The sequence below is a fragment of the Physeter macrocephalus genome, chromosome 16 (assembly GCF_002837175.3).
Source record: "Physeter macrocephalus isolate SW-GA chromosome 16, ASM283717v5, whole genome shotgun sequence".
Taxonomy (NCBI): domain Eukaryota; kingdom Metazoa; phylum Chordata; class Mammalia; order Artiodactyla; family Physeteridae; genus Physeter; species Physeter macrocephalus.
This window is the reverse complement of record NC_041229.1, coordinates 66,517,954-66,539,414: the sequence shown is the minus strand read 5'-3', so window position 1 is coordinate 66,539,414 and position 21,461 is coordinate 66,517,954. Positions and strand designations below refer to the sequence as shown.

Here is a 21,461-nt window from a genome sequence, read left to right as displayed (position 1 = left end):
TGTGGCAAGGAGTTGATGTCCCCAACCAACAGCCAGCGAGGACTTGAGGGCTGCCGACAGCCACATGAGTGAGTTCGGAGATGCGTTCTCTCCCCATCGAGCCTTGAAATGACTGCTGTCCCCCTGACAACTTGATTGCAGCCTTGTGAGTGATCCTGAGACAAAGGCACCCAGAAAAGTGCTCCCGGGTTCCTGATCCACAGACATTTTGAGATAATAAATATGTTTTGGGGGTAATTTGTTAGAAAGCAATAGATAACCAATACACACATATGCAACAAAACATTCATGGTGGCTTAACTCTGGTAGTGCGATTATGAGGGACCTGTATTTTCTTCCTTTTGTTCATCTATATTTTCTAATTTTTTAAAATGACCATGGATTATATTCAAAATGAAAAAACAAAAATCATTTTCAAATTATGTTCAGTAAAACTTCTAGAGGAAAACATTGGAGAAAAAAATCTTTGTGACTTTATGTAAGGCAAAGCTTTCTTAGACAAGTCACAAAAAAGGGTAATCCAAAAAAAATAAATTGGACTTTATCAAAATTAAAAACTTTTGCTCTTCAACAAACATAATTGAAAAATATGATAGCCTTTTGGCTCTCGGAGCAGCACCATGGCGGTCGGAAAGAAGAAGCGCCTTACAAAAGGCGGTAAAAAGGGAGCCAAGAAGGAAGTGGTTGACCCATTTTCTAAGAAAGATTGGTATGATGTGAAAGCACCAGCTATGTTCAATATAAGAAATATTGGGAAAACACTAGTCACGAGAGCTCAAGGAACCAAAATTGCATCTGATGGCCTCAAGGGTCGCGTGTTTGAACTGGGCCTTGCTGATCTGCAGAATGATGAAGTTGCATTTAGAAAATTCAAGCTTATTACTGAGGATGTTCAGGGCAAAAACTGCCTGACTAATTTCCATGGCATGGATCTTACCCGTGACAAAATGTGCTCCATGGTCCAAAAATGGCAGACCATGATTGAAGCTCACGTTGATGTCAAGACTACCAATGGTTATTTGCTTCGTCTCTTCTGTGTGGGTTTTACTAAAAAATGCAACAATCATATTTGGAAGACCTCTTATGCCCAGCACCAGCAGGTCCACCAGATCCACAAGAAGATGATGGAAATCATGACCCGAGAGGTGGAGACAAATGACTTGAAAGAGGTGGTCAATAAATTGATTCCAGACAGCATTGGAAAAGACATAGAAAAGGCCTGCCAATCTATTTATCCACTGCATGAGGTCTTTGTTAGAAAAGTAAAAATGCTGAAGAAGCCCAAGTTTGAATTGGGAAAACTCATGGAGCTACATGGTGAAGGTAGTAGTTCTGGAAAAGCTACTGGGGATGAGACAGGTGCTAAAGTTGAACGAGCTGATGGATATAAGCCACCAGTCCAAGAATCTGTTTAAAAATCAGGCTTTTAATGGTGACAAATAAAAGACCTCATTTGTGATATTAAAAAAAATAAAAAATAATAAATAAATAAAAATATGATAGACAAGCCAAAGATTGGGAGAAAAGATTTGTAAATTATATATCCGATAAAGGATTTGTTTCCAGAATGTATAAAGAACAACAAAAGACAAACAACTCAATTAAAAAATGAGCAAAAGATTCGAAGAGACATTTCTCCAAAGAAGATATACAAATGGCTAAGAAGCACATGAAACGATGTTCAACATCATTAGTCATTAAGAAAATGTGAATTCAAGCCACAAAGAGATACTAATGCATACTTATCAGAATGGCAATAATCAAAATGACAAGTGTTGGTGAGGATGTGAAACAAGTGTAACCTTGATACATTGCTAGTGAGAAGGTAAAATGATGCAGCTACTTTGGAAAATAGTTTGGTGATTTCTTACAAAAATTTTATAAAAACTTACCATATGACCCACTCCTAGGTATCTACTCAAGAGAAATGGGTAAAAACATGTCCACACAGAGACTTGTAGGTAAATATTCATAGCTATGTTATTCTTAATAGGCGAAAACTGGAAACAATCCAAATTTCCACCAACAGATAAATAGATGAACAAAATGTGGTGAATGTGGTGTGTCCATGCAATGAGATACTATTCAGCAATAAAAAGGAACAAAATCCTAATTCATGCTATATCACTGGATCACAAAAACAGTATGGTAAGTAAAAGCAGTCATGTAGAAAAAGAGTACATATTGTATGATTCTGTTTATATGAAATGTCCAGAAAGGGCAAATCTATATATCAAGTAGATCAGCGATTGTTTGGGGCTGGAGTGGGAGTGAGTTTGACAGTAAAAGAACTTGAGGAAATGTTTTATGGTGACAAGTATGCTCTAAAACTGGATTGCGGAGGTGATTGCATGTCTGTATAACTTTATTAAAAAGCATTAAATTATTCACTTACAATGGGTGAGTTTTATGTTTTCTAAATTGAACCTCAATAAAGCTGTAAAAATGTTATGTTTATAGCCTTGAACCCAATAATTTCAGGCCAAGAGCATAATCAGAAAGGTACACAAAGTCTTATGTCAAGTATGTCCATAACAGTGGTTTTTTAAAAAAGTTAATTTAGGGCTTCCCTGGTGGTGCAGTGGTTGAGAGTCCGCAACGGGAGAGGCCACAACAGTGAGAAGCCCACGTACCGCAAAAAAAATAAATAAAATAAAAAAAAATAAAATTTAATTTTATTTATTTTTTTATACAGCAGGTTCTTATTAGTTACCTATTTTATACATATTAGTGTATATATGTCAATCCCAATCAACAGTGTTTTTTTTAAGTTAATGAAAAACTAGAAAAAAATCTGAGTGCTTAGTAATAGGTAATAAATGATTAGTAAGTGGTGATCTACTTGCTAGAATAGTGTGCAGCCATTAAAAATGGTATTTACAAAGAATTTTTAACAACCTTGGAGAAATGCTTAGGATAGAGTACAAAAATGTTTCTTATGGCCAGATTTCTCCAAAAACAAAGAGTCTATGTAAAAATGCTCATTTTTAAACATAGTTGAATTTGTTCTTTGAATGTGTCTATATGTGCAGCGTAACCAGATGCATATCTGAATACAGTTTTTTTCCTTCTGCACATTTATAAATAGGAACTGCTGGTGCCTATAAGTCATTTCTATTTTCTTCTGTCCTTCATTATCTTTTCTGTTTTTTTTTTTCAAAAAGCATGTATTTATTTTAAAATCTGGAGAAAAAGTTGTTTAAAGAAAAGAAAACAATGGCAATTGCTCCTTGCCTGTCAGAGGAGAGGCTGAGGTTTCTTGAGTGAGGGGTACACCCTGGCCTAAACAAAATGATGTAGAGGGCTTATCAGCAGCTGCTGATAAATGGCAGTGAGCACACCTGGAAACAGCTGTCTGAGTCCCATTCATCCCAGCGTGGACTCAGCAGCCAGTTAGAGATGCAGGAACAGGGCAGGGCCTGATGCAAGAACAATTTCCTCCTCATTAGCCAAGAGGAGGAGGTACTCCTGTCATGGAGAGTCCCCCAGGGCTGGTTTCTTTGTCACTGCAGGGTGATAGGCAGGACAGGGAGTGATGACCTTAGAAACAGTTGCATGAGACTTAATAGAAGCTGCTGGAAACCCAGGTCTACAAGCTGTGGCCATGGAGACAGCCTAAACACTGGGGACGAGAAACTAGGGTTTGAGCCCTGGCCCTGCTGTGGAAGCCATGCTCTGTGGGGTCTGGGACAAACTACTGATCTTCACAGAATCTCAGTTTCCCCATCTGTAAAGCGGGGACAATTAGATTACCTACTTCCAAATGGAAATCTATATCATTGGTTAGTAAGATGCAAGGAATAACTGGCTTGTGTTAGTTCCCCGGGGCTGCTGCAACAAATTATCACAACCTGGGTGACTGAAAAAAAAAACCAGAAAATTCTCTCAAGTTCTGGAGGCTAGAAGTCCAAAATCAAAGTGTTGGCAGGGCCTGCTCTCCCCAGAGGCTCTGGAGAAGACCTTGTCTGGCTTGTTCATGACAGAATCCCCAGTGCCTAGAATAGAAACTGGTACATGCTAGATACCCAGTAGAATTTGTACAAAGAATGAACTGGTTAATAATTAGGAGGACGGTGGATTCATTGTTGTTTTATTTTATGATAACCTCTTTTTTTCTAAATTAAAAGTGACACATATTCATTTTATAAAATATCAAAAACATGTACAAGCAGAAAGAATAAAATGTGCCAGAATCACACCTTTTACAGATAAACTACTGCTGGTATTTTTGCATATGGCTCTCCAACATTTATATTGTAACATTTTTTTAAAACTTTATACTGTAAACACATTTTTGTCACCTGATTTTTACACTTAATATTTTATTCATATCTTTCTGAAGTGTTATATATTATTCAACCCTATGATTTTTTGGTTACATGGAGGAATCATACATTGAAACACCAACTGAAATTCCCCTACCCTTCTGAATATCCTCTCTTCCTAGGACCCTTCTCCCAACCAGACAGAAGCTGAAATGAGCTGTTCTCATTGCCTTAGGAAAGGGATGCTGAAAGAGAGAAACACACACAATAGTCAAGCTTTGGGGTGGCCGAAAATCTATTCCTTCTCAGTGGGTGCAATAGATTAAAGATGACTGCAAATTCTTTGCCACTGCTCCCCTTAAGAGGTGAGGTCTATGTCCCCAGCTGTGGAAGCCAGGTGGGTTTTGTGACTGCTTGACCAATAGAATGAGGAGGAAGTGATAGTGCACCGATTGACAGACCCAAGATTTAGGAGACTGGCAGCTTCCATTTCCTGTCCTCAGAGCCAGGTCTCAGAGCCTCCATGTAGGAAGTCTGACTACCTGAGCCTGCCCTTCTGTGAGAGTCCTTAATTGCATGGAAAAGCCCTGGAGGATGAGACTTCACCTGAAGGAAGAGTGTGAGGCCATGGAGAACCCAGGCACCAGACATATGCATGAAGAACCACCATGGTAGGGCACCCTTCAACCGCTCCAAACCCCACCCAATTTCCTGACCCACAAAACTGTGACCAAAACGGCGTTGCTGGATTTCAAACAAAAGCAAAAACAAAAATGAAAAGCCCCACAAAAATATAACACTTTCCATTAAATTTGAATTTCAGATCAACGAGTAGATTTTTAGTCTAAGTATGTCTCAAATATGCATGGGACATACTTAGACTAAAAAATTATATATTGCTGATCTAAAATTCAAATTTAACTGGGATTAAATTTTTATCCATATAGTATTTAAAGATAAATTTTAATGTTTTTAACTTTAAATAGGTACAGTACTTACAGGTAAAAAATCTGTAGTACTTTATCTGGCAACCCTAGACCAAAAGAAAATGTATGTTTTTTTTTTTTTTTTTTGGTGGTATGCGGGCCTCTCACTGTTGTGGCCTCTCCCGTTGGAGCACAGGCTCCGGGGACGCGCAAGCTCAGTGGCCATGGCTCACGGGCCCAGCCACTGCGCGGCATGTGGGATTCTCCCGGACCGGGGCACGAACCCGCGTCCCCTACATCGGCAGGCGGACTCTCAACCACTGCGCCACCAGGGAAGCCCAGAAAAGTGTATGTTTTATATGGCTGTTTGGGAAGTGGTTCGTCATGCAGCAGTAAATAACCGGAACAGTGGGAAGAGAAAGGAATCTTTCTCTTGTATAATACACTGGATTTGGAGGTATACAGTCACTAGGCAGAGCTGTTGTTCTTAGTCTCGAAAGAAAAAAAGGAAGGTAGGAGGGGAGGAAGGAAGGAAAGGAGGGAGGGAGGGAGGGAGGAAGAAAGAAAGAAAGAGAAAGATTTCCTCGATGGGAGAAAAGGAGAAATAAAGGGGCTAGGACAAGAGCTGAGCTGCTGTTGGTTTCCTAAGGAGGGGCTACTGCACTAGTCCCCCCTCCCTCCCCTACCTCTTCCAGGCAGAGTCCCTGCATGTGGAGGTGGGCAGGGGAGGCAGGAGCTCGTGGGGCATTTTGGCGGGGGGGGCATGACAGTGGTCTCACATAGATGCAGGCATTGATCTCAGAAAGCAGAGGGAAACTGGTCTTCAAGCGTGGCAGGAACAGTGGCAGTGCTGCCACTGTGGAAGTACTGCTACAGAGCCAGCCCCCCCGCAAGGAGGATTCTGGGTCAGGATGGTGGAGATGGTGTGCACAAGGGGCCCACTAACAAATGGCAAAGCAACCCCCCACCCTAATGTCTGACGCTAAACACCTCCTCATCCCTTGGGAAAGGGTCAAGGCAGCCCCCCAGCTGACTGAGATGAATTTCCCTCATTTGGTGCAATGTGTCTTAAAATAATACTCATTTCAGGCTGTGGAAATGATGAAACAATGTTTCAAGCCCAACTGAGTTAACAGGTTTAAATTTGGACCTGCTACAGCCATCAACTATTTTGTGCCATGATGGTGTTGATATATCCAAGTTTGAAAAATCTACATTTATATACATTAATACTGACACCCCTCAACTCCTTGTCATGTGCCACACTCAGGCTTTCATCAATCAGCTGGGGGACCATTTCTAGCAGTCACACAGACAGAGCATGCACTCCGGAGCAAGATTGCCAGGCTTTGCCCATAATGTCCTTGAGCAAATGACTTAACTTCCCTGAGCCCCCATTTCTTTATCTGTAAAGCAACAATAACGGTAATGATATCTACCCCATAGCATTGCTGCAAGGATGAAGTAAATCTAGCCCACAGTATGTGTTTATATGTGTTAGCTGTTGTTGTTATTCTTTATGCACTTAATTGGAGATTGCACTTGGGACTTAGTATTTTATAAAAACCAGTGGGAAATAGAAACGTAGAAACGTTGATGCTAGTAATTATTAAACTGTGACAAAGATGGGAAATCAAGCAGGAAATCTTCATTCTCAAATGAATATCCTCTGAATTTCTTTGCCACCCGTAGGTTGAATTGTTAAAGAAAAGAACAGATTAAAGAAAAACATAGAGAATCTAGACACATACTGTAACAGACTCCCCTCAACATTTCCCATTTCCGGGCACTCCAGCATGGCTTCCCATCCCAGCCCCTGGGACTCTGCCACAGGGCTTTCTCTGGCTGGTGCTAGGAAGCCCACACCCTCAGGAGCAGCTGCAGCCAATGACTGATGGGCGGTGGTGGATAAATACCCCAACTCCCCCACCCCTGGGGAGAGGAATGTTCTGCACGGTTTCCCAGAGCCCCTGGTGGAGGTAAGTTCCAGTTGCCCACAGTGGTAACTTGCTGGAAAAATCACCCTTCCTCGGCTTTCTCTCCTTCCCTTTTTCATTTCCCTACGCCCCCACCCCAGATCAGCATTTCCTGGGGTCACTTCCCAAATAATCTACCTGCACTGCATTCAATTTTTTGTCTCAGGTGTTATTTTCGGGGAAACCCAAACTAAGGCACATATTATTAAAGATTGTGTCTAAAGGGTTAGGCATGTTTAGTGATTTGATAATGTTTTTAATTTGGGGGCCAGTGGGGAATATAAACATCTCTCATAACTTTAAAAGCTATTGTTAGTTTTTAAAAATAAACAGGTGTCCAACTTTCAAACATTTGACATTTGGATAAATTTCTGGGAACACTCACTGTGTATGAAAGCAGAGGGCTGCCTGTGATCTGTCACTCCTTCCCGTGGTGTGCATTTGGTTTATTTCCAGCTATTGCTAGAACAAACAATGCTTCAACTCACATCTTTCTGGCAAAATCTTTGCACACATCCCTGATTTTCTCTTAAGCACAAATTTCCTGGAGTGGGACCACAGTGTCAAAGGATGCCATATTGCAAATGCTCTCCAGTTGTACCCCACCCCTTCCCTAGGTCTGGTTTCAGAAGTGTTTTCTCAACTCAATTCTCTGCTTGCCGTGGCTGGGTGGACACTGCCTTTGCCCCTGGCTGAGCACTCTGAAGGGCAGGTAGGCTGCAGGCAAGGGGCTCGGACACAGTGGACACCAGGCAGGGCCACAGGTCTGGGTCTAGCCCCAAGGTTAGGAGACTAAGATGAGTATGAGTCAGGGTCCAGGTCAAGGCTGATCCTGGGAGCAGAGCTGTAGCTACTAGAGAGCTGACACTTTACCCAGGGGCACTGAGGGTGAGTCTTCACCACATGGGTGGTGACGCTAAAGGCTGTGTCCCCGTGAGCTAGGGAAGGACCTGGCAGACCCAGGTGGCACCTGCGGGCAAAGTAGGAAGAGATGTCCCTTCTTCAGGATAAAAACGAAAGATGGAGTTAGCATATTTCCACATGACCTGAATGGCTCTGCCTGGTGGGTAGCACCCCTAGCTCCATGTACACACACACCACGGGGGGCACACTCATGGCCAGCAGCACACACACTCTGAGTGCCCCTCTTTCACCCCGACCTTCTCTGCCCCCCAACCAGGTGAGGCAACAGCGTCAGGTTCAAAGGGTCAGGGGCCTGGGAATCAGGCATGAAAGGGCATCAGGTGGTAAGACTGCACAGGCAGCTGCAGTGCACGTGGCACAGAACCCACAAGTCTGTGTTGAGAGTTTGTGCACGGTCCAAGTGCCACTGTGACTTCAGGTCAAAGGTGGTTCCCCCCTGCTACCTATCTGGAGACCTAGAGTCTCTGTGCCATCAGTGTGCTCCCACATAAATTAGTGTGTGTCTACCATGTGGGTGATGCCCCTTAGATACAGTGCCCTTGAGCAGTGCACAACCTGAATTCCCGAACATAGGCCACAAGGCACCATGCGTTCGAGGTCTATGAGCCGTACCCCACCTGGTGGTGGGCTGGACTCCTCAAGACCTCCCGGCCCTGCTCAGCGTAAGCTCAAGGATGCAGCAGAGACTTCAGGGACTTGAGTAGGGAGGGGCTGAGGAGGCAGAATCCAACCCAGGCCTCAGCCGTCTCCTGAGGTAATTCTCTGGGCTCAGGCTGCCAATTAGAGGCCTTGGAGATGAAAGAGGAAGGCTTCGGTAAGCAGCCAGGCAAGATGAAAGCCAAGCCCAAGCGGTGTTTTCTTTTTCTTTTCTTTTTTTTTTTAACATCTTTATTGGAGTATAACTGTTTTACAATGGTGTGTTAGTTTCTGCTTTACAACAAAGTGAATCAGTTATACATATACATATGTTCCCATATCTCTTCCCTCTTGCATCTCCCTCCCTCCCACCCTCCCTAGCCCACCCCTCTCGGTGGTCACAAAGCACAGAGCTTAACATATTTATTGGAGTATAACTGCTTTACAATAGTGTGTTAGTTTCTCCTTTAGAACAAAGTGAATCAGTTATACATATACATATGTTCCCATATCTCTTCCCTCTTGCGTCCCCCTCCCTCCCACCCTCCCTATCCCACCCCTCTAGGTGGTCACAAAGCACAGAATTGATCTCCCTGTGCTATGCAGCTGCTTCCCACTAGCTATCTATTATACATTTGGTAGTGTATATATGTCCATGCCACTCTCTCACTTCCAAGCGGTGTTTTACGGCCTCCTAATGAGGGGCTTCTTGGTGCTCTTTATTGGGCTCCATCAACAGCTTGTAATTACAGAACCCCAGAGAGATTCTTACGGAGGCGGCCACCTGGCCTTGGCTTCCACTCCTGACTCACTTTGACAAATCACGTGTCCTCATCTCCCCACCAGCAGGCATCTGAAGAACATGCTAATGGCTCCGGGCTCCTGGCAGCAGGCCCCACCAGTGCTGGACCCGACACTGCACGCGAGGCCCCTCCGCAGCCCAGGACCAGAGCCTAGAAGCACTGGGCCAGAGCCGCCCTGCCCCTCCTGGCTGGGATGGGGGCGGGGTGCAGGCTGACATGCCCCGTCCAGCCTGTCCTGCCCCCTGCCCCCTCCACTAGTCTGTGCTCAGCAGCCTGGCTCACCCCCGCCCCCAGCCCCCCCGGGGAAGGAGAGGAAACGCCCGTCCCACACACCACGTATTTATTTATTTCCTATTGTCTCTCTCCCCCTATAAGAATGTAAGCCCCATGACGGATGGTTTGTGTTAGTAATCCTAGTGCTGCCACAAAAAATTCCCACAAACGTAGCGACTTAAAACCACACAGATTTATTATCCTGCAGTTCTAGAGGTCAGAAGGCTCGCTGGGCTAACACCATGGGCAGAACTTCATTCTCTTCTGGGGGCTCCAGGGGAGAATCCGTTTCCTTGCCTTTTCCGGCTTTTGGAGGTGGCCCACACTCGTTGGCCCGTGGCCCTCTTCCATCCTCCACTTCGACCTCTGCTTCAATGCATGTCCTCCCTGCCTCTGCCTCTCCTGTCTCCCTCTTCTTCTTTCAGGGACCCTCATGATTATGTAGGGCCAACCGGGTGATCCAAGATATCTCCCTATCTTCGGGTCAGCTGATGAGCAGCCTTCATTCCCCTTGCTAGGTAACGTAACATGTTTACCGGTTCTGGGGATTAGGACATGGCCGTCTTTGGGGGGCCCTCCTTCTACCCACCCCCGGGCTTGTTGTCTCTTTTTCACTGCTGTATTCCCAGGGCCTGAACAGTATCTGACATTCATTGAATGAATAAGTGAATAAATACACGAATAAATTATTAAGAATAATATTTAATATCATAGTAAATGGTAATTGTGCTTATTAAAGGGTCAGGCACTGTTCAAAAGTGATTTATGTATATTAACTCATTTAACCCCCAACAGTGCTGTGAGGTGCGTTTTATTATTGTCTGCATCCTACAGATGAGGAAATGAAGGCACAGATGAATAGCCTGTGTCCCAGGCTACACAGCTAGTGAGTGGTGAAGCCAGGATTTGATCTCAAATTTATTAAACACTTATTTTGTCGCTGGCCCTGGCTGGGCCCGTGACATTTCTGATGTCACTTCATCCTCATGATTGGCCATGAGGAAGATGGGAGGAATGTGAACCCTGGTCTTAACAGGCCCAGAATTAAGTCACCGGCCCAGCTGAGGGATTCAGAAGGATTCTGTGGCTTGGTTGAGGCAATGGATTGCATCTTGCTTCTTGGGTCTAGTTTGCTGCCAATCAGACAAGGAGCCAGTGCCCCCAAGGAGACCCTGGGGGCTCCTGTTCCCACCATGATGCAGGGCTCCTGCCTTGGACATTTCCTCTCAGGTTCTGCTTCTACTCTACGCAACCAGTACCCAGACCCCACGCAGGTCTGCAACAGACCATGACCTTCACCTGCAGCTGGGCCTAGCAGCTCTGCCTCCTAGAAGGCTGTCCTTCTCCAACAACAGGAACCCGTTTCAGACCGCACCCAGAGCTGAAGTTGCATCTCCTGTTTCCTTGATGACAACTCTGGGTACCCCCATAAGTGGGACCCATCCATGATTTGCATGTGCCAGAGCTGCTCTCTCTCTGCATGCTGGGCCCTGTCACTGGCCCCTATGACACCCACTCCCCAGCTGCTCTGATTCCCCCTGCCAGCCTGCTCTTCAAGGCCATGAGCACACAGGCCTGCAGGAAGCCCCCAGGCACTGCATCCACCCCCCTCCCAGGTCTGCAGCGACAGAGCCACTTGGGCAGGGAGCCGGCCCTGCCCCCCTCACTTGCATCTTAACCTTTGTGATCAAAGCCAAGAAGAGTGAAACTCACTTGTGCCTGCCAGCACAGTGGGGCATGGCACTTTCTGTTCCCGCCAGCACATTTTTCTAGGTCAATGTCAGATCAGGGAAATCCAATACTGCATGTCCCAACTTTTTATTTGCAAATAGAGAAGTGGATTTCCAAAACAAATAGTGTTTACAAGCAAAGCCTATAGAAGTCTCCATCAGAGACACACTCAGTGCCCAGGACAGATGCTTCCTGGCTTGGTTGCTGGAAACCCAACACCAGCACCAGCTCAGCCCTGGAAGGATAGGCCGGGATGGAGGAGAACATGTGCATATACACATGTGTGTCAATGGGTGCCTGTACGTGTGCATGCACGTGTATTTGCACAGATGTGCGTAGGCATGTTTCCTTAAGGGTCTTTGGGTATGATTAGCATGCATATGTAAATTGGGGGGTTATACATGTGGACTTGCGTGTGCATATACAGGCATGTGCATGGGCGTGTGTCTGTATGTTTCTGCCTGATGCTTTTGCGCCCAGCCTTACTCCTCAGACATCCAGGCCTCTCTCTAGACACTTTCTTCTCTCCTTACTGCTACCTTCAGCCCCCATCCTGTTCTTTTTCTCACCTGGGTGAGGAGCTGGGGCTCAGATTCTGCTATGCTGTAAATGCATTTCTTCCATCCTGTTTCCTCTCGATGTCCACCCCCTGTCACTCCCAGTTAGATGTGGACTTCTTGTACAGGGCGACTGAGTGCCGTTTCTGCTGGCCATGTTGGGACCCAGCAATCTGAGGTCACAGCATGTTAATAGCTCTTGGTAAATTGTGCCTTGTGCTGCCCCAGGAAGGCCTCTGGTGTCATACCTTGCTGCGCTCACCCTGCCTTCAGGATCTCCCTCACAGACCCTCCTACTGTGCTTTCAGCACAATCTTCCCCAAATTCTGCCCAATTCTCAGCTCAAGTCCCCACCTGCCTGGGAAACACCGGCTTCATCAAACCCAAGCAACTCAGCCTGGCTTCTGAGAGCTGAGTGATTGTCTTAGCAAACCCTCCTGGTTTCTCCAGGACAACCCTGGCGGGGCTACCTCGCTGTGCGTTAGCTCAGGCCCTCCCTGACCCACCTCTGAGCCTGTCTTTGCTCCTGCCATTCCGCTGCCACAACGCCTTTCTCCTGTCACTTCTCTGCTACTGGCCCTGCCAGCCCACACCCTGCGCCCGCCTTCCAGACCAGCTCGACTCCCACCTGCCTCTACGAGGCCTTCTCAGATAAACCTCCTGCAGTGCCTTTCCCATCCGGCCCTGTATCACTGGATGACACACTGCCCTGTGGATTTTGCCTAAGAATTGTTTTCAGGTTGCTTCACGGCCCTTATCTTGCCCTCCCACCTAGATTACAATCTCCCTCTAGAATCAAGCCCTGTGTTCCCTGTGAATAGGCTGTGGAACCTGACACAGGTCTGGACACAGTATAGACCAGTGATAAGGGCTTGTGGGTGAGTGGATACAAGTAGATGAAGTTGGGGTGGGGGGTGGTGATCAGGCCAGACAACTGCATGCCAGGCACTGCGTCCAGTGACTCACCTGCTCTGCCTCATTGAATCCTCCCAATAACTGTGGGAGCTGGGTAATATTATCCCCATCTCACAGATGACAAAACAGAGGCTGAGGGAGGCTACATGACTCCTCCAAGGCCACAGAACCAGCAAGTGGCAAAGTCAGAATTTAGTCCTAGGTCTATCTGACTCCATCTCTCTGTTGGTTGCAACAACTATACCAGTGGAAGACAGTGTGCTAGAGAGTGGAGAACTTTCTGAGATTCTAAAGAACACCCTATCCAGAAAAGGGTCTAGAGCAAGCACTAGACTAGTGTTGTCCAGTAGAACTTTCTACAGTGATGGAAATGCTCATTTCTATTGCTGTCTGGTAGGGTAGCCACCAGCCACGTGTGGCTACTGAGGATCTGAAATGTGGCAAGTGTGACTAAGGAACTGGATTTTAAATTTTATTTAATTTTAATTCATTGAAATGTAAATAGTCACCTGTAGCTAGTGGCTACCATACTGGACAGTATGGCCCTAGATCACTACTTCCAAACCATGTTCATGCTGAGCAAATGTAGAAAATAATAATAATTGTACAATGAGTGAGGCTGCTTGTTACTGGGAGCAACTGGCTCAAGAAGTCCTGCCCTCCTGGTCCCACCCAGCCACCCCCAAAGTTATGTCCCTGAGGGTCAATGTCGCAGTAAATGTGTAACCCATTCCAGGCCCACCGGCTCTTAACGATGGCGAAGTACCCTGTCAGCTCCAGCCTCCAAGCCTAGGACACTGAAGTCATTGTGATGATGAGAAACCCAGAGTAGAATGTGCACGGGACCTTGTCAGTCCTTGTATGGGCTCTGTCCCTCCATTCCGCACAGTCGGTGCCAGGCCCTGGGCAGAAATGTGGTACAAAGGGTGACTCAGAGCCCAGCCTCACTGAGCACAGGGCAGCAGTGATGAACGGAGACTTCCTGACCCTCACGGTCAAGGAGGCTGTGGCCCTATGGTCGTCGGAAAGCAGGACCCTGGTCACGGCAACGGAACCCAATGTGGGCTCTGGCCCTGTGGATGGGAGCTCAGGTGCCTGGAGACCGGGATCCAGGCTCCCGTCTGGCTATCACTGGCAGCATTTTGGCGCCACCTCCTGGGCAACCTGCAGAGTGCCAGTGAGTACCAGCTCGCCAGGAGGAAACGAGGACAGGGCCCTGCTGACCAACGGGGGGCTATCAGAGACCCCCCCAGGCCCCACCTGGTCACGGGCCGAGGCACAGCAGCGAGGTCAACTCCCTTCCTGCGGGGAGAGAACACCTTGGGATGGAAGGGAGGGCGAGACCATCAGTACTGAGGAAGGGGGAATGGGAACATTACAGAATCCAGGACCTCGCTCACACCTCCTTCATTAAACTGTACCAGGCCCTGGATATACCGGGAGAAACCAGACACAATCTTGAAGGTGGCTGTAACCGGGTGACTGCGGGGTGTGATGTCTGGGCCTGACCCTGAGGATGGGAAGGGTTGGCTGCACACAGAAAGGGGAAAGGGAATGAATTTGTGGCAGAGGGAACCGCCCGGGGGCCAGGCCTGGAGGTGAGAAGGAGGGAGGCCCTCTGGGGAAGTGAAGTGGCTTGTGGTGGCCAGAAAACGAGACTTGTGTAGGGAAGAGGGCTGGAGGCGAAGTAGCTGGGGTGAGGCTGAGGGGCGGCAGGGTTTGGAGATGGGGAGGGTGCGGGGAGGGGAGGGGAGAGCCCCAGGCTGGGAGACAGGAGACTCTGCCGCTGACCAGCCCTGTGACCTGGCCGCTCTCCTCCTCTCTGGGCTGCAGTTAATCAGACAGGAGTTGACCCATGGTCTCCATCACCTCTGGCTTAACCAGTCTGAGTCCCAAAGTACGGCAAGGGAGGAGTGGAGACAGCTGTGCTCTGGGAAACGTCCCCTGCCCAGGGGGGCTGTGGGCTAGCTGAGCAGCCTGGCCCGGTTATGTGCAGATGCTGAGTGGGCTTCTTAAGCCCACTGAGTCATGGCTTCCCTCAGTCGGGGAGCTGGGGGAACGGGCCCTCCTGGAGGTTCAGGCACCTGGCGGAGGCTCAGAGGCTTAGCGGGGAGGGGGTCTCTTGTTCCGAATTCAGCCTCACACAGTTTCTTCACAACCTCCACAAAAGGGGTTCTTCTGTCAGGGTGCTTGGGGGAGCCCGGGGCTCCGCCTAGCTCCAGAAGTCTGAGGAGTCCACTGCAGGTTTCTTCCCAAGAGATTCCTGAGCCCGGGAAAGAGGTAAGAAGCCCCCAGAGGAGCCCTGGGGAGTCCTTCTCTGGGAGCTACAGTGTCAGCAGCATCTTTAGTGCTGGAGTCTTTGGGTGGAGTCAGAACGGCTCTGGCAATCCTCAGAAAGCTGGGACGGGGAGACAGGGCCACCAGTGAGCGGGCACGAATGACTGCCATCCCTCTCATTGGAAAACACAGCCAAGCCTCTTATCTGAGGGAGGCAGGGCAGGGCTAGGGTTAGGGTTAGGCCTACGCCTCATTTTATGATGGCATCACTTCCCTCGGGGGAGCAGGTCAGAGGTCAGCAGTCCAGCCCCATATTTCACAGAAAAGGATATCAAACCCCACATTAGTGAGTGACATGCCCTGGGCCAAAGGACACATTGGTGACCAAGTGACAGAGAATTATCTCCTTAGGGGTGGGTCCTGAAGGTCCCAGCAGCCTCTTAATACTGAGAGGCAGAGAGAGGCATGCTGCAAGTGTGAAATGCACACAGAATTTTAAGACTTAGTGCAGGAAAAAAAAAAAGGATGTGAAATATCTCATTACTGATTTTTATTTTAATTACATGTTGACATGACAAGATATTGGGTTAAATAAAATATATAATTAAAAAGTAATTTCACCTGTTTCTTTTTCCTTCTTTTAATGTGGCTACAAGAAAATTTAAAATAAATAAGCGGTTGGCACCTGTGGCTCCTGTTATATTTGTACCAGACAACGCTGCACCAGGCTGTGAGTTCCCATACTGTCTGTGCTGGGTTCATTGCTGTCACCCTGAGGTCTAGTCCAAGGGTGGGCAAGGGTAGGGACAGACAAGGGAACCTTTGAGGAATTTCCATGTGCCAGGCACTGGGCTAAACTCTTACATCTCATTTTATCTTCCCAGCAGGGAGAGAGGAGCAGGGCAAGAGGGGTCATTCAGGGTCCCGGGTTGGGGTCAGAGTGATGTCAAGGTGATGGATATAGTCCTCTCTTCCTTGCATGAACCCTGAGTTTCTTTCTGGACAGGGAGATACCACCTCCTACCCTCCCTCTATGTACTTCCTGGTGGACCATCTTCCCAACTTGGCCTCAGCCGTGTCAGTTGTGAAAATTGTCCCATAGCCTCTCAGGCTTTGCCCTTGTCTTCCAGATCCAGATGCTGGCCCACCAGCAACAGCACACTTCCCCCAGCAATCACACATCTACCCCTTAGCCTTCACAGGCCTTAGCAGCATGGTAGCTTCCAGAGAAGGGCTCCAGAGTCAGGCACCTCGGCCTGCTGCCTGGAAGGGACCTGGGTGAGACCCAGGCTGTGGTCTCAGAAAGCCGCTTCCCAGCAAATTCAGAATCCCAGGTTCCAGGAGTACATCCCTCCAGGAGCCCATCCCTCCAGGAGCCATCCTTTAACAGAGACCAGCCTGGCCTTGCTCGGGAAAGTGACCACAGGACCACAAGGTGGCGCTGTTCCCATAACCCTCCACTCCCCAGCAACCCCTGTCACCTGCAACTAAAACATATTCCAGCATTAGGAAGAAGAGGTTTTACCTGGACTGGTTGTTGAATTTCTTTCTCCGCCTTCAGCTGCCAAAGGTTATTCAGACTTAGGAATGCTGCTCTGAAAAATAGTCATCTCTGGCTGCAGTGCAGGCTGCAGATCAACACCAGTTCTTCTCTACAAAGGAATTCAGTACCCAGAGGCCCTCCTGCACACCTAACACATACAAGAGGAATGCACACAGGCTAAGCAGTAGCACATGGGTCCATGTGTGTGTGAGCAGGATGGCCAGAGCCAGAGGATATTCGTTACAGATTATTTAGCAGTAGGGTTTATTTTCCTTTTTGTTTTAGCTCCAGGATTTTTTATTAAAAAAAAAAAAAACAGAAAGAAAAGAACAGAAAACCTACATTGAAGCCAAATATGTAAAATGAGGGGAAAATTTTTAAAAATTATTTCTGCAGTTGCAGATCTGGAGATAGAAGAGTCTCTTCCCAGTGAGAATTTCTCTGGAGCATAGTTTGAAACCTGTCAATCTAGTCCCACAGCCTTATTTCATAGATGAGGGAGCTGAGACTCAGGAAGGAGAAATGACTTGTTTAAGATCATGCATGCTTTTAAATGTTTTCATTTTATTTTATTTATTTATTATTTTTTTTTTTTGCGGTACACGGGCCTCTCACTGTCGTGGCCTCTCCCGTTGCGGAGCACAGGTTCCGGACGTGCAGGCTCAGCGGCCATGGCTCACGGGCCCAGCTGCTCCGCGGCATGTGGGATCTCCCCGGACCGGGGCACAAACCCGTGTCCCCTGCATCGGCAGGCGGACTCTCAACCACTGTGCCACCAGGGAAGCCCTAAATGTTTTCATTTTAAATCTATGTCCCAAAAGGCAGGTGTTTCCACTGAGAAATAAAAATGGTCTCTCTTTTCTCTGACTTCTGTCCAGATTCTCTTCAAATTGTGATGATGGCCCAGGGCAGAATGACAGTTATGCATGACACGCCCATCCAGCTGTGTTCACTGCAAGCCCTTTCAGCATCCTTGGTTCTGCACGGCCCTGACACTGTCCCTGAGAGTCGGGAAAGGTAAGAGGATACCCCATGGATCTGAGAACAGACTGAGGCCCAGAGAGGCCACCTGACTTACTCTTGAGCACAGAATGAGCACGTGTCAAATAAAAAAATAAACAAATAAAGTAAAAGACAATCCCTCAGGACTCCTGCGACAATTCTACAAAAAAGTTAGAGCTGAGTTTATTCTAGGTTTGGTAGGAAACATTAAAAAAATAAAGGAAGAAGGTGTTAGGTATTGGTTCTCAAGCTGATGAAAAGAAAAAGTGACACAAGTCTCTGTTCCTTAAGTATGAGACCCTGAGTTCTTCATTTTTATATATTCAGAGCCAGGCGTCATAGCTGGTAAGTCTCTGACTATTCATTGAATGAAAAAATAAATATGACATAGACATATAAGTAGACCCACTTGGTTCCTGAGACAAGTAAGTCAGATTCTGCAAATGTTTATATCACTTCCCAAATCCACATAGACAGAAACCCTGCGCAGATGTCTTGAGAGGAGAAAAGCTCACGGAACACAAGGATTTGTCTTTCTCTCCTGTCACTCTGAACAGTAACCCTCTGGGAAAAGGCAGGCTTTGAACAGTGGAGGACTCCTGCAGCATTTTTATTGTTTAAATTATCTATTCAGCTAATATCTTCTACCCACCTGCTAAGAATCGCTGTGCATTAGGTCCTGAGGCATATGAAATAGACAAGTCAGAGAGCATACTTAATAGTATAATATATCAGGACTTAGATTTAGAATGAGAACATTTAAAGGGAGTTAGCTTTGTGATCTTGAGCAAGTGCTGACTCACAGTATAGGTGGAAACAGGGGAAGTGATAATTAGCAATTTAATCTAGTAAAAATTTTCTAAACTCTGACATGCCCCAGAACAAGTGCTGGGTAAGTGGAGAAACAAGGATGAGGAAGGCAAGTCACTGGAGCTCTTCAGATAGATGGGACAAGACAAGCACATAAACAACCACTTAGTATCATGTTTACCTCTGTTGTAACATGTTATCAAGACTTCATTTCTTTTCCTTGCCAAATAACATTCCATTGTATGGATATACTACACTTTGTTTATCCATTCATCAGTTGATGGGTATTTGGGTTGTTTCTACATTTGGCCTGTTATGAGTAATACTACCATGAACATTCACGTATAAGTTTTTGTGGGGACACATGTCTTTATTTCTCTTGGGTATGTTTATACGTAGGAGTGGAATTGCAGGACAATATGCTAACACTATGTTGAACCATCTGAGGAACTGAGACACTTTTCCAAAGCACCTGCACCACGTTACATTCCCATCAGCAGTGTGTGAGGGTTACAATCTCTCCCCATCCTCTCCATCACTTGTTGTTATCTGTCTTTTTGATCATAGGAGCCCTTTTGAGACTGCTCTCATCAGAGATTTTTCTCCTGCCTTCTGTGAGGGTTGGACGCAGAGGAGGCACTGCCAGCCAGCAAGGGGAGAGGTGGCCCTGGAAAGGGAATGTGGTCAGTGGTGGAGGGGGGCCCAGGGCTGCACTTCCTAGGTTGGTGTGGACCTGCCTCACCTGTGAATTACAGAGGCCTGCTAAACCCAAATGACAAGCATCTTTACCTGTGTCTACAGCACCCTATGGGCGGGGGCACAGATAGGCAGCTGATAGAGCAGCCAGAGACTGGGAAAGAGAAGGTTGTGGAAGAGTGGCACTCTCAGGTGGCCACCGGAGTGAATAGATCTTACATTTGTTGTGTGTCTGCTGTGTGCCACATCTCCCGTTATCTCATTTAACCCTCACAACAGGACAAGGAAAAGGAATTAAGATCTCCATCTTGAGAGATGGAGATTCTGACTTCTTTATTTACTCCAGGGTTTCTCAGGCTTTTTTTTTTTAATCTCTCCCCTACAAACCTTTTTAGCAATGTTTTCTGTCTCCCCCCATAAATTTTAGTACCACAGATACACTGTATATCTGTTTATATACTGTATGTACATTTGTGCTTTATGTATAAACATAAGGATATTTTTCTCCCCCAAGAACCAATTTTTGCCCCTCAGGAATGCACTGATGACCGTGGAGAAGCCTTGCCCTCTTGCACAATGGACTAAATGATGATAAGATGAGGCGCCTGCCAACAAGATGCTCATGGTCCAGTGAGGATGATAAAAAAGTTTCAAACCAAGAGCCAAAAGCCAAGCCTCGCAACAGGAATTGAAGAGGGAATGACGATTTGTGCTTGAAGTAAGAGCCTGACACACCAGAGGCCAAGCAGGAGCTACAGACCTGCTCTCTCAGGAGCCACCTGAGTCACCCAAGTCTGCATTTGGTACATCCTTTCTGACCCTCTCCACTCCTCCCATGAGCTGCTGAGTAAGCACACCTGTGTTTCAGGTGACTCCCAGGAAACTGATTTAGCAGCACAGCAGTAAGTCCAGGTGGCTGGGGAAGAATCTCACGCTGGGTCCCAGGCTACTGGGGGGTGGGAAGCAGAGGATGGGCCTGTGTTCAGCAACCGCAGCTGCAGGAGTCTCTCGCTGCACCGCGAGGCTGGTCCTGTACCTCCACCTCAGGCTTCAGGAGTACAGCCAGGCTGGGCAACAAAGAAGGGCATGCCCCATAAACTCCAGTTGACTTTAGAGCAGTGTCAGCTGGCTTTCTCAGTCCCTTTTTAGAGTAACTCCATGTCCACCTGGCCACGGTTTGGTATTACTCCAGCGTGCCCTGGTGGCTCAGGATGCCAGCTGTGGCTACCGCATCCAGCCTCAGAGTGCATCAGAGCAGTGTCTCTGATGCATGACCTCCCCTTCACAGTGTGAAAAACCTCCTGGGCTCTTCCACCAGTGCACCTAGCAAAAGTGAGAAAGCATGCTTAGATTTGGGGAGCAGGGTTTAAATAATGTTTTTCTTGCTCTTTCTTTCTTCTGTAAGGATCTGCTTTATATCTTGCGATACCATGGCAGAAATATATTTGGTCTTTGCGGACAGTTCTGGACACACAGCTCCAAAAACTCTCAGAATCTCTGGAGTGATGAGTGTCTTTTGTATGCTACTGAGATGACTGGTGGCTAGGGGACCCTAGAGAGCCTTAGGATAAGAGCTGGTCACCAGAAAGACCAGGGCTTGATTAGAGGGTTGGAACTTTCAGCCCCACCCCCTGACCTTCGGGGAGGGGAGAAGCTTGGATTGAGTTAATCACCAACGACCGTTGAGTCAATCAATCATGCCTCCGTAATGCAACCTTCATTAAACCCCTTAAAAGACAAAGTTCAGAGAGCTTCTGGGTTGCTTTGGAGAGCTTCAAGGTGCTGGGAGGGTGGCATGCCCAGAGAAGGCAAAGATGCTTCATACCCCCTCCGACATACGTTGCCATATCTCTTCCATTTGGCTGTTCCTGTGTTGTATCCTGTAAAATAAACCAGTAACAGCAAGGAAAGCTCTTTTCTGAGATCTGTGAGCTCTTCTGGCAGACTATCAAGCCTGAGGGAGCGGGGCATGGGAACCACCAGTTTAGAGCTAGTTGGTCAGAAGTACAGGTGATGACCTGGGACTTGTGACTGGCATTAGAAGTGGGGACAGGGAATTCCCTGGTGGCCCAGTGGTTAGGACTCTGCACATTCACTGCCATGGGCCCAGGTTCAGCCCCCTGTGGG

At 47.1% G+C, this 21,461-nt stretch overlaps 1 protein-coding gene and 1 long non-coding RNA gene across 3 annotated transcripts; both read left to right on the top strand.

Annotated features, from left to right (window-relative positions):
• Positions 1–594: 594 nt before the first annotated feature.
• On the top strand, positions 595–1,452 carry LOC102990051 (40S ribosomal protein S3a-like). The gene has a single exon (XM_055091565.1). The coding sequence runs from the start codon at positions 621–623 to the stop codon at positions 1,413–1,415; it is 795 nt and encodes a 264-aa protein (XP_054947540.1). The 5' UTR covers positions 595–620; the 3' UTR covers positions 1,416–1,452.
• Positions 1,453–14,100: 12,648 nt separating this feature from the next.
• Positions 14,101–20,981, top strand: LOC129392885 (uncharacterized). 2 transcript variants are annotated; one of them, XR_008619622.1, is made up of 6 exons: positions 14,101–14,183; positions 15,177–15,286; positions 15,940–16,013; positions 17,705–17,843; positions 19,206–19,321; positions 19,849–20,981. It is a non-coding gene; the product is annotated as an uncharacterized lncRNA (long non-coding RNA). The 2 variants fall into 2 exon arrangements; XR_008619623.1 differs by lacking the exon at positions 19,206–19,321.
• Positions 20,982–21,461: the final 480 nt, after the last annotated feature.

Coding starts and splice junctions, on each gene's coding strand:
- LOC102990051 (XM_055091565.1), top strand. CDS start 621: ATGGCGGTCGGAAAGAAGAAGCGCCTTACAAAAGGCGGTAAAAAGGGA.